This window comes from Lupinus angustifolius, chromosome LG19 (assembly GCF_001865875.1).
Source record: "Lupinus angustifolius cultivar Tanjil chromosome LG19, LupAngTanjil_v1.0, whole genome shotgun sequence".
In the NCBI taxonomy this organism is placed as follows: domain Eukaryota; kingdom Viridiplantae; phylum Streptophyta; class Magnoliopsida; order Fabales; family Fabaceae; genus Lupinus; species Lupinus angustifolius.
The window spans coordinates 8,353,537-8,367,130 of NC_032027.1; the positions used below are offsets into that span (position 1 = coordinate 8,353,537).

A 13,594-nucleotide genomic window follows, 5' to 3' on the forward strand; every position below is an offset into this window, starting at 1 on the left:
CCATATAAGGTTGAGGAGGTTAATAACTTCTACAACACAAAGATGATATATTGGGAGAGTTAAGCCATAATCTACTTAGTGCACTGGACCATATGAGGTCCCAGGCGAATAAACACAAACATTTGGTAGAGTTCTCAATGGGTGATTGGGTTCACATGAAATTAAAACCATACAAGCTTAAATCCTTAGCTAACAGACAGTGTGCTATAAGTGGCTCAGTCTTATGGTCCCTACTAGATCACTACTAAAATAGGTGATGTAGCTTATAAGCTCGACTTGTTGGATCATTTTAGAATAGATCCATTACTCTATGCTTCATTGTTGAAGAAAACTCTCAAGACACGCCAATAACCTCTACCACTTCCTATTACGTTAAATGAGGAGCATTAGTTAGCGGTTGAACCAGTAGATATTGTTAGTTGGAAGGAAGACAATCAAGGATAAGTTGAATTTTTGGTTAAAAAGACTCAATTACCCACATGCAACAATACTTGGGAATCTGCAATTGTTTTGCAAGATAGATTCTCTTCTTTTCTCCTTGAGGACAAGTTGGTTTTTTAGGGATGAGAGTATGATAGGATTGGTGATTAGTGGAGTCGTAGGCCGATTATTAGATATGTATATGAATGAAATAATACGAAGTCAACAAAAAAAATAGTTAAGCGTGGTTGTTATGGGTTAGTTGTATTGAGTTGTCATTCGTCATCACCTGATCACTACTCTAAGTATTAGTTGCAAGGGGGATAAGGGGTTGTTTTTTGGAAAAGGAAGAAATAGGTAGTTAGGAAATTCAGTTACATTTCTTCAACTCAGCTTGTTTCTTTCATTCTATATTGTTCATATTGATAAGATGATTCTTGATTCAGAATAAAATTAGTTGAGTTAGCATTCTCTTAGAGCAATTCTTTCTGAGATTTACCAGTTCTATTAGGCAACTTCAAGATTTATTAAGAATAAGGAGTGCATGTGTCCACACGTTACTTCAAGATACTAATAACAAAACATAACATGAATATAAAAGTGGGAATTTCAGTTAACAATATAAATACATGATTATTTTTAGATCAACTTAAGTAAAAAGCTTAAATACGCCCCTAATAGAATTGATAACATGTTTGTTTCTTATTATTTTAAATCTCGTGCGGTAGCTAAGGATGATAAGCGGTGGGAATCAAGTATAAATCATCTTTTCGAGTAACTACTGAACCAAATGTCTCACTCATGTCCAGGTCTCCATCTTTCATACCAATTGGAAGTTTCCAATCAAAATGATATAACAACAACGCAAGTGGAAGCTCAACATTGATCAAACCAAATATTATGCCTGGGCATATTCTTCTACCAGCACCAAATGGAATGTACTCAAAATTAGTTCCTTTATAATCAAAAGAACTAACACTGAACCTCTCAGGATAAAAAGTCTCAGGATCAGTCCAATATTTTGGATCTCTTCCAATTGCCCAAGCATTGACTAGGACCTTGCTTTTCAAAGGTATATGATACCCTTTGATCTCACAAGCTTGTCTGCATTCTCTTGGAAGCAGAAGAGAGGCTGGAGGGTGTAGTCTCAATGTCTCTTTCACAACATATTTCAAATATTCTAGTTTCTCCAAATCTCTTTCATTTACTTTTCCGTCTTTATCAAATACCTCTCTCACTTCGGCTTGTGCCTTCTTCATTACTCTTGGACTTTTAATAATCTCAGCCATTACCCAGACTAAAGTTGCAGATGATGTCTCACTTCCACCACCAAAGATATCCTGCAAAGAAATTGTGAGATCAACAACAACCAAACTTGTTCTACTAGATGTAGTTGGCTACATGGATTGAACAATGTCATAATTTTTTATTATAAGTTATGTTTATTGACAAAACATTTATTTCTAAATCTTTCATAATCATTTCCCCAATGTTTTTTGGTCTCCCTCTGCCTCTAAAAATTGGACTAACCTCCACCCACTTAATTTACTTTCCTTGCCCATATTTCTAACAAACTCCTCTACACATACCCAAACCATCACTATGTGCTTTTTCCAGGTTTTCATCCTTCTCGTCCTCGGTCAGACTCTGTGGTAACTTGTTTCTACCTTCCAAGGCTTTTCCCAAGCCTTGATGAACTAGTAGAGCCTTCATCTTCAATCGCCATAGGTTGAAATCATTTTCTCCATTAAATTTCTCCAAATCAAATTTAGCACTCGCCATGATAACCGTATACCAGAACAGTATCGTAGTCCGTGAACATACACCAGGAAAGCTCCCAGGAAAGAGAGGTGGGTCTTAACAGACACGCTTAAATACCAGGTCTTTCCTAAGACAGAACTTTCCTAGACATGCACTTTCACACTATTATACCTTTCTAGTAACAAGAACAATTCTTTTCTGGTGTGTAAGATCAGACAATGCTGCAAACACAGAGCATACTAAGAATTTTCTTTTAGATCGTACGGCTTAGCATGCAAGAGCTCTACGAGCTCTGATACCAGTTTGTTGATGCGGAAGACATATGGAGAAAATATAATAGAGAAAATGACACCGAGAAATTAACGTGGTTCAGCAATTTGCCTACGTCCACGGTTGAAGAGCAACAATGATATTATCACTATGATAAAAGAGAATTACAAGTTCACTCAAGTGTTTCACTCACTTCCCAAAACCCAAGTACACCCAATATCACTCTCACTCACTTATATCTTAAACACTAAAATATTCCTCACAATATTAGAACAAGAGAAGAAGAGAGAATATGCACTAAGGCTAGAATATTGGTGTGTCTTACAATGGCTTGGAGCATTCCTATTTATAGCCAAAGCCTTGAGGATCCTATGGCCAAAAACAAAGATGCTTCACCACAACCTCTTCTTCTCATTGGCTACAAAAGAGGTTACACTATAGCCACTCATTTTACTTGGCCACAAGAATGTTTCATCATAGCCACTTCTTTTGCCACATCATTCTCTTTTTCTTTTAAGCCAATATTTAATAAATCTCCACCTTGGCTAAAAGACTATCATAACTATTTTCATGTTGCTCTTCTTCATGCCCACTAGAGATTCTGGACATCAATCAAGTCCAGACAATGCCTGAACTTCGTTGTTGGAACTGGTTTCGTCATCATGTCAGCAGGATTATTTGCACTGGGTATTTTCTCCACTTTAACAATTCCTTTCTCAATGATATCTCTGATAAAGTGCATCCGAACATCAATATGTTTTGTTCTTTCATGATACATTGGATTTTTTGTGAGATGTATAGCACTTTGACTATCACAGTAGATGGTTGTTTCTTCTAGTTGTATACCCAACTCTTCAATTAGACCTTTCTCCCAAATGGCTTCCTTTACAGCTTCTGTTACTGCGATGTACTCCGCTTCAGTTGTAGATAAAGCAACAATTGATTGTAGTGTTGCTTTCCAACTAACAGTACAACCACACAGTGTAAAAACATATCCAGTGAGTGATCTTCGCTTATCCAAATCTCCGGCATAATCTGAGTCAACATATCCGATGACCTTACTTCCAACACCTTTGACTTTTCCATACAATAAGCCAATATCCATGGTACCCTTTAGGTAGCGCATAATCCACTTCACAGCCTTCCAGTGAACTTTACCAGGACTTGCCATATACCTACTTACCACACTTACTGCTTGTGCAATATCTGGTCTAGTGCATATCATGGCATACATAAGACTGCCAACTGCACTAGCATAAGGTACACTTGACATCTCCTCATTTTCGCTCTCAGTTTGTGGACACAAGGCCATCGAAAGTTTGAAATGAGACGCTCATGGAGTAGTGACTGGTTTAGCATTTTGCATGCCAAATCGTTCCAACACTTTCTCAATATACTTCTTTTGTGATAGAAAGAGCGTCCCTTCTTTTCTATCTCTCTGAATCTCCATTCCTAGAATTTTCCTTCCAGCTCCTAAGTCCTTCATTTCAAACTCTGAGCTCAATTGAGCTTTTAAGCTTTTTATTTCTGACATGTTCTTACATGCGATCAACATGTCATCAACATAAAGAAGGAGATAGATAAATGACTTATTTGCCAGCTTCTTGTAGTAGACACAACTATCATGCTCACTTCTACAATAGCCATTTTCGAGCATGAAGGTGTCAAACCGTCGATACCACTGTCTAGAAGATTGTTTTAAGCCATATAAGGATTTCTTCAGTAAGCAAACATGATCTTCCTTCCCTTGAACTTCAAATCCTTCAGGTTGTTTCATATAGATTTGTTCCTCCAACTCACCATGCAAGAATGCTGTTTTGACATCTAGTTGCTCAAGTTCCATATCAAATTGAGCTACAATGGCAAGTAGGATGCGAATAGAGCTATGTTTTACCACAGGGGAGAAAACTTCATTGAAATCAATTCCTTCTCTTTGTGTAAAACCTTTGGCCACTAATCGCGCTTTGAATCTTGCATCTTCAACTCCAGGAATTCCTTCCTTCTTCTTGAAGACCCATTTGCATCCAACAACCTTTTGAGACTTTGGTCGTTTCTCAAGAACCCAAGTATGATTCTTATGAAGAGACTCAATTTCCTCTCTCATGGCAGAAATCCATTTGGAAGCTTCTTTATTGTTGATAGCTTCTTCATATGATTGTGGCTCACAATTGCTGATATCATCAGCAACATTTAGAGCATAAGACACCAGATCAGCATAACCATATTTCTCAGGAGGTTTTATATGTCTCCTTTGCCTATCCCTAGCCAACTGATAATGTTGCAATTGGGATACATCACTACTAGTAGATGCATCATGAACTTCTTCTTCTTGATTAAATGTATTTTCCTTCGTTGGCTCCACCTCAAACTCCACCTTCTCCGAGATACTAGGGTCTTTGTTTTCACTTGAAGACTCTTTATGAGGCTTTAGCATTTCAGCTTCATTAAAAGTAACATCCCTACTGATAGTACATTTTCTTTTCTCTGGCCACCACAACTTATATCCTTTTACACCATCAGGATATCCAAGAAAAATGCATTTCAATGCTCTTGCATCAAGTTTTCCTTCTTTGTTATGAGCATATGCAGGGCAACCAAATATCCTCAAATTATCATAATTTGCAGGAACACCCGACCACATCTCTTCTGGAGTTTTAAAGTCAATAGCCGTTGATGGACATCTGTTGATCAAGTAACAAGCTGTATTGACAGCTTCCGCCCAGAATTGTTTTGGCAATCCAGCATTTGACAACATACACCTTGTCCTTTCAAGTAAGGTTCTGTTCATCCGTTCTGCAAGTCCATTTTGTTGAGGAGTGTGCCTCACAGTATAATGTCTGACAATACCATGATCCTTGCAAAAGTTTCCGAATTCTCTGCTACAAAACTCTAGGCCATTGTCAGTTCTCAGTCGCTTGATCTTCCTCCCAGTTTGCTTTTCGATCAAGGTTTTCCACTGCTTGAACTTCACAAATGCTTCACTTTTGTGTTTCAAAATGAAGATCCAAACCTTCCTTGAATAATCATCAATGAAAGTTAGCATATATCTCCTACCACCATGAGAAGGTACTTGGGAAGGACCCCACAAGTCAGAATGTACATAATCCAACGTGCCTTTTGTTCGATGAACTGCATTGTTGAATTTTATTCGACATTGCTTCCCAAAAATGCAATGTTCACAGAAGTCTACCTTCCCGACTTGTTGACCACATAGCAATCCTTGCTTGGCCAACTCGGCTAGACCTCTTTCACTAACATGACCCATTCTTAGATGCCACAATTTGGTGACATCATAATCACTTGTTGATGAGACAGCAGCAACACCCGTGATTGTGTTTCCTTGTAGCATGTAGAGACTATTCTCTTTCTTTCCTTTCATTACAACCATAGCGCCTTTAGATATTCTTATAGCTCCACCTTCACCTTTGTAGCTATAACCTTTTGAATCTAGTGTTCCCAAGGAAATCAGATTTTTCTTCAATTCTGGAACATGCCTTACATCTGTCAACGTCCTTACGATTCCATCGAACATCTTGATTCTAATTGAGCCGATGCCAATGACCTTGCAGGGAGCATTATTTCCCAAAAGGACCTTGCCCCCATCTAAGGGTTGGTAAGTTGAAAACCAATCCTTAATGGGACACATGTGATATGAGCATCCAGAATCAAGTACCCATTCATCTTTTGAATCGTGCTCTGAGACTATTAGTGCATCTGCACTATCATAGTCATTTGCTACAGCTGCATCTCCATATTCACAAATCTTTTCCTTGCCTTTGCGCTCTGGACAATTCTTTCTTATATGACCTTCCTTATGACAATGAAAACATTTATACTTTCTAGGTTTCGCTTTAGACTTGGACCTAGATTTCCCTCTTTCACCAAATTGATTTCGCCTCTCTGTTCTTCCTCTGGCAAAAAGACTATCACCTGAGCCTTCAGATCTCGAATCTGATACTCTTTTCTTCAGTTCTTTTGAGTGCAACGCCGCCTTTACTTCGTCTAAGGTCAGATCTTCTCGACCATACATCATGGTGTCGATGAAGTGCTCATAAGAACTTGGAAGGGAACATAGTAGAAGAATTGCTTGGTCTTCATCTTCAATTTTAACATCAATATTCTTTAGATCAAGAATAATTTTGTTAAATTCATCCAGATGATCTTTTATGGGTTTTCCTTCCTGCATTTGAAGGGTATATATTCTTTTCTTCAAATACAGCCTGTTGGTGAGTGACTTCGTCATATACAGGCTTTCCAGCTTCAACCATAATGAAGCAGCTGTAGTTTCATCTGACACTTCTCGTAGAACTTCATCTCCCAAGCACAACAAAATTGCACTATGTGCTTTTTCCAGGTTTTCATCCTTCTCGTCCTCGGTCAGACTCTGTGGTAACTTGTTTCTACCTTCCAAGGCTTTTCCCAAGCCTTGATGAACTAGTAGAGCCTTCATCTTCAATCGCCATAGGTTGAAATCATTTTCTCCATTAAATTTCTCCAAATCAAATTTAGCACTCGCCATGATAACCGTATACCAGAACAGTATCGTAGTCCGTGAACATACACCAGGAAAGCTCCCAGGAAAGAGAGGTGGGTCTTAACAGACACGCTTAAATACCAGGTCTTTCCTAAGACAGAACTTTCCTAGACATGCACTTTCACACTATTATACCTTTCTAGTAACAAGAACAATTCTTTTCTGGTGTGTAAGATCAGACAATGCTGCAAACACAGAGCATACTAAGAATTTTCTTTTAGATCGTACGGCTTAGCATGCAAGAGCTCTACGAGCTCTGATACCAGTTTGTTGATGCGGAAGACATATGGAGAAAATATAATAGAGAAAATGACACCGAGAAATTAACGTGGTTCAGCAATTTGCCTACGTCCACGGTTGAAGAGCAACAATGATATTATCACTATGATAAAAGAGAATTACAAGTTCACTCAAGTGTTTCACTCACTTCCCAAAACCCAAGTACACCCAATATCACTCTCACTCACTTATATCTTAAACACTAAAATATTCCTCACAATATTAGAACAAGAGAAGAAGAGAGAATATGCACTAAGGCTAGAATATTGGTGTGTCTTACAATGGCTTGGAGCATTCCTATTTATAGCCAAAGCCTTGAGGATCCTATGGCCAAAAACAAAGATGCTTCACCACAACCTCTTCTTCTCATTGGCTACAAAAGAGGTTACACTATAGCCACTCATTTTACTTGGCCACAAGAATGTTTCATCATAGCCACTTCTTTTGCCACATCATTCTCTTTTTCTTTTAAGCCAATATTTAATACATCTAAACCATGATTTTACCATCTTTTCTACAATCGATATTCCCCCGCCTTTTCTACAGAATATAGATAACACATTTCATGTTATCAACACATAATAATAAGTACTTGAATATGCAAATATATGCTTACCAGGATCACAGCCTTAATCTGATCATCAGTTAAGTTATTAGCATCCTTGAATTTCAAGAGCACATCTATGAGATCTTCTTCTGCTTCTTCATGTTGGCCTTCTATGGTTCTTGACTTAGCTTCTCTGTGCTCATTGATAATATTTTGCATTATCTGATCAGCTTGATGGTGGAGCTTCTCAAGCTTTGGCTTCATCCCAGAGATATGTTGAAGCCATTTAGCAGAAGGGTACAAATCTCCCAAGTCAAATCCTCCAGCAACTTCTGTGGCTTCTTTAATCACTGAAATGAATTCTTGATGGTTCTTGCATTTCCTGCTAAATGCTGTCCTTGAAACGATTGTAGATAATGTTGAAGTCACTTCTTTGCTTAGATTTATGAGTGATCCTTCTTTTGAATCAATAAGTTTGATGAGTTTAGCGAGTTCTTCTCCTCTAATGGGTTGAAAAGATTGGACACGTTTTGAGCTTAAAAGTTCCATTGCACAAATCTTCCTTAGTTGTCTCCAATAATCACCATAAGGTGCCAAAGCCAAGCCCTGAGAATCATAACCTAGTATGTTTGTTGCTAGTATTGGAGGCCTTGATGCAAAGATAAGATCATGGGTTTTCAACACTTCCTTAGCATAATCTGGGGATGAAACCACGATGGTAGACACCTCTCCAAGCTTTAGATGCATCAAAGGACCATATTTTGCTGATAAATCTCTTAACCTATGATGGGGAAGTGAGCCAACTAGATTATGTATGTTCCCTATGATAGGTAGTTTCCATGGCCCAGGTGGTAATTTTGGAGTTGAGACGTTTGTCTTTGTAACTAGTTTATGTGTCATGTACATAAAAATGAAAAGAGAGAAAAAGATTGTATAGTAGAGGCTTTGAAGATCCATGGTGGAAGCAGAACAAAAATCAAAGTTGCTAGTTTGGTGATTATACCTTGGTTGGTACTATATATATACACACACTCCTAATTTAAGGATGACATAAAAGTCTATGTAGGAAGGTAAAATATTTAACACATATTATTCAGCAGTGTTAACTAACATCAGTTTTTTTTTTAAAGTACACCTGAATATTTGATTATTGGGATAAAAAAATTGATACTAACTATATAAATATTTTAATGTATTATCAATCTAAATATTTATATATAATTATTATATCATTCACTTAGATATCAATAAAAACAAGAGATATCAATAAAAACAAGACTAATTTAAAATAGTCTATTGTGTCGTGTAGTGTTTAGACAAAAACTGAACACGTATTCCAATAAGGTGGTCGTTGTTCATTCATTAAGATAAGGCAAGTGTGATTGAGATTTTCTCTAGAATCAGAGTAAGTAAAGTTGAATTTTATAAATTATTTTTTAAAAAAATTTGGACCATTAATTTTTTTTTAAAGATATATCATTATCTTCATCTATTCCTGACCATTATTATTTAATATAAGAAAGAGGGTTGGATTTGGTCAACCAATTAATCTTAGAAAATTGCTAAACGAAGTAAATGTAACTAAGTCGTCTTAATAAATTAATAAAAAAGTTTAAAATCTGTGCACTGACCGTCTAAAGTTTTTTATACTGTCAGCACATCATCCACTATTGATTTATATTACTTTTGTTTGAGAGTCAATGGTGATTAATAAATCAATGATGGATGATTGACTGATAATGTAAAAAACATTTATACTGTCAGTATATACATATTAAATCCTTTGTAAAATTTTAAGTGCAGGAAAAACGACACAAATTTCGCATATTTAATATGAAACATAGGTTTCTTAGAAATAACTATATATATAGCAGTTACATTATTGTTGATTTAAGAACTACTATAATTGGAACGTGGACCACCTATAAGATAAGTGGTGACATAATTCAACTATGTTGTTCTTAAAGAAGAACAATATTTTACTCTTTTTTTTTTTACCATGTTGTTCTTATTTTTTAATTTTTGTTCTTAAATAAGAATAATTATTGGTTGTTCTTAGCCAATGAAAAGTTAGGAGAGAGACAGATGTTGTGGAAGAAAATAGATGATGTGGAACCCAAATAAGAATAAAAATAGTGTTTATCATTGTAAGAAAAAAGTATATTTTGTTCTTATTTTATGGAGAGTTGTAATAAATTATAAAATAATGTGTAGAGCTAAATAAAAATGAAAGTGTTGTTCTCCATTGGAGATGCTCTAAGAGCAACCAAGATGTTGTTCTCAAGGTTGTTTTTAACATAATAAGAACATTCTTATTATGTCCTTCACTGTGTCATTCTTATTTTCCTTACTTTTATTATTCTTAGCCAAAGGAAAGTGAGGAGATATATAGATGTTATGAAAAAAGGTAGATGTATGTGGGGCCCAAATAAGAATAAGAATGATGTTTGTCATTGTGAGAAAATATATGGTGTTCTTAATTTGTGGGGAGTTGTAATAAATTATAAAATAATGTGTGAGACCCAAATAAGAATGAAAATGTTGTTCGTCATTGGAGATACTCTAAGAGCACCGACAATGGTTGTTCTTAACAGAATAAGAACATTGTTATTTTGTTCTCCATTGTGGTGTTCTTAACAAAAATGACTAAATAAGAACACTTTTTGTTGAAAAACAAGAGCAATGAAACTACACAATCCAATAATAAATACAAGCACAAGCATATCCACAAATATCAAAATATCCATAAACATAAAAAAATCGAGAATGATTACAAAAAATTAAAATTTTGCAGAAACCAAAATTAAAAAAGTCGAAGAACCCCAACTTGTTTTCCTTGAATGAAAATTCCACCAATGTGCATATATGTAAAAAACAAAATTATATTTTTTTTCATAATTTCTAATATTTATAATAAATTAAAACAAATTTTAATTTATTAATAAATAAATAAGTAATTATTCTTAATATTTTGCTATATTTGTTATAAAATATAAAAGTGTAGGGTAGGTTATGTGATCCAAATAACAATAAAAATAATATTTGTCATTATGGGGAAAAGTATATGTTATTCTTATTTTATGGAAAGTTATAATAAATTATAAAATAATGTACGGGATCTAAATAAGAATAAAAATATTATTCTCCATTATAGACGCTCTAATTCTCTTTGATTAGATTTGCAATTTCAGAACTAACAGGCTTCTTCGATAATATTTCAAGACTTGTATTACATTTGAATACATTTAGAATTTTAGAGCTACTACAACAACCTTCTTTAAATACATTTTTAATTTTTGAACTACAACAACCAATATAAAAGGCATAAGGTAACATATTTAAAATTGAATTAATAGATACCTTATAAAATATATATTTTTATATTATCAAGAGTATCTCCTAGATAAGGAATTAATCTTTTTTGGTGTGTGACTACCTCTTCCAACAAGTGTCATTCCCAAGAATCGAAACATTAACTTTTGATCATTCTAAAGATCTAGAAGGTTTTGCACTAGTAGACCAATATCTTGTTCGTACAATTATAAAAGATATCTCAAAACATGTAAAGCGAATTTGGCTTTGAAAGCAGTATTGTGAAAACCTTACACTATCGGTCAGAGTTCAACTAGAAAATTAGTGAGTCGATCCTCATACAAGTATGGTACAATAATTATATCAGTCATGCAATTATACCACTCAAAATTAGTCAAAAGTAGTCATGTCAGTAGATTTTCAATTAAACCATACCAGTCATGTTGGCCGATTTTTATTTAATTTTTTAATAAAAGTAACTTATTTTTTTTACCAAAATGTTGTTATGGAGGATCAAAAACAAACTATTACCTTTATTTTTAACAAAGAGTATAAATAAAAATAGTTATTGTCTTCCTTATTAATTTTCGACATTAATGTAGTATCATATATATGCATATTTGACTTCATTGATATACGGTTAGTTAGTTAATCATTGATATAACCATTATACTCACATATCAGTATTCTGACCAGTTTGATGACTAATAGTATTGGTAGTTAATGTCGCCTTGCCCGCCCTGCCCATGTCCACGTAATGCGCGCCTAAATTAGGGCAGACATGGGCATGTCCATTTTAAATAAGGCATGAAATATTATGTCCTGCCCACCCTAATCATGGGCAAGACGGACTAGCGGGCTGCCCTATATGAAATTAAAAAAAAAAATATATATATATATATATATATATATTACATACAAATTACAATTTTTATTTTATGTGACTCACATTAGAAGATAATTCATCTTTGATAATGTGCTATTACATTAACTCTAGAAGAACACGGTTAAACTAAATATAAGTAGCTTGAGTTTGCCCACAATCAAGAAATTAATGGGTTTGAAAATAAATAGTTTCATGAAGCTTTTGGAAGCATTTGTTAACTAACCACCAATACAAAGTTGTCAAATTCACTTGGGGGCATCTGGAAGTGAATTTTGAAGTGTATGTATTTTTGTAACATTAGGTTGATAAAGTTGATTAAAGATGTAAGACCCTTTGTGAAAATTGATGACATCGCATTGACTTGACCTTATTTCTTTCAAAGCGTGAGTTTTTGTAAACTCATCTCTATAATATAGTGCGTTAGTGCATATGAAATGATTTTTTTTGATCAGGGAGCCATGTTAAACTATTTGTTACTTTGCATTACTACATCATGAATTGCAACAGACGTCCACGGTTCTAAAGAAAATAGAGGGCTGGTGGAATACGTTTATGGTAAAGATGGAAAAAGGTGCCTCATCCATGATAAATTCATACACTTCATGACTTCTGAAAGAGTTGAATTATGCTTGTGGCTGCTCGTTTTCCCCGTTTCAAATGTCTGCGGACGAAAAAAGCATGTTGAATAGACATTTTCGGACAAATAGACACATTTTTCAAGTCCTGTCTGCTCAATTAGTACGGCCCCGAACAGCCCAACCTTTAAAACATACTACAACCCTAGGTGGCATAGAGCCGATATTAAGGTGTCAAACTCATGAGCTTGGTCCATATTGCCAATAGTAATAACCCGTATCATACTAATAATAGTGCTTGAAAGTAAAAATCAAGGAATTTTAATGTTGGAACTGAGAAAGCATTCATAAATATGGTTGGTTAGTGAAATAATATTTAATATAGGGTATGAGAATTTCTTTATAAATAGAGAACCTTCAATATAAATAGGAACCTTCATTCATAATATAGTATCCTACGAAAACCATCAAGTCCTAGTCTTAGTTTAAAATACTTGCAAGACTTTTGAGTGTTTCTACAATTTTATATGTAGAGGGGTGTATTTTCTTCTATCAAGAAACACTACGTCAGAGTTGTCGTTCAACAATGCTTATTTTAGATGTATAATAACGCTTTTATGCACTTTCTGTTTGACCGCAGTATTATATGGTCATCATTAACAGCGCTTCACAAACGATGTTATATTTATTAAATACCACATTGCAACACATAAAAAGCATTGTCATATAGTGCATCAATACAACAACGTCTCGTCCACAAAGCACTTTCATATAGTCTTAAATAAACAACGCATTTTATAGGTCTTATTAACAGTGCTTGTTGTTGCGCTGTTGAAGTTCATATATTTAATAGCACAACAACAGAAAAACGTTGTTGTATTATTCATAAATTTTCTCAAACAACACCTTAATACAACAGTGCATCACATGCATAGCTTGTTGTATTAATAATGTACCACAATGCTTTCTAGGGCTTCCCCTAGAATTCGTTGTTAATTTGTATAAATTAA

At 34.8% G+C, this 13,594-nt stretch overlaps 1 protein-coding gene across 1 annotated transcript; it reads right to left on the reverse strand.

Annotated features, from left to right (window-relative positions):
• On the reverse strand, positions 1,012-8,818 carry LOC109334216 (cytochrome P450 71D9-like). Its single transcript, XM_019569852.1, has 2 exons — positions 7,881-8,818; positions 1,012-1,760 (listed from the first exon to the last, which is right to left on the reverse strand). The coding sequence occupies exons 1-2, from the start codon at positions 8,766-8,768 to the stop codon at positions 1,149-1,151; spliced, it is 1,500 nt and encodes a 499-aa protein (XP_019425397.1). The 5' UTR covers positions 8,769-8,818; the 3' UTR covers positions 1,012-1,148.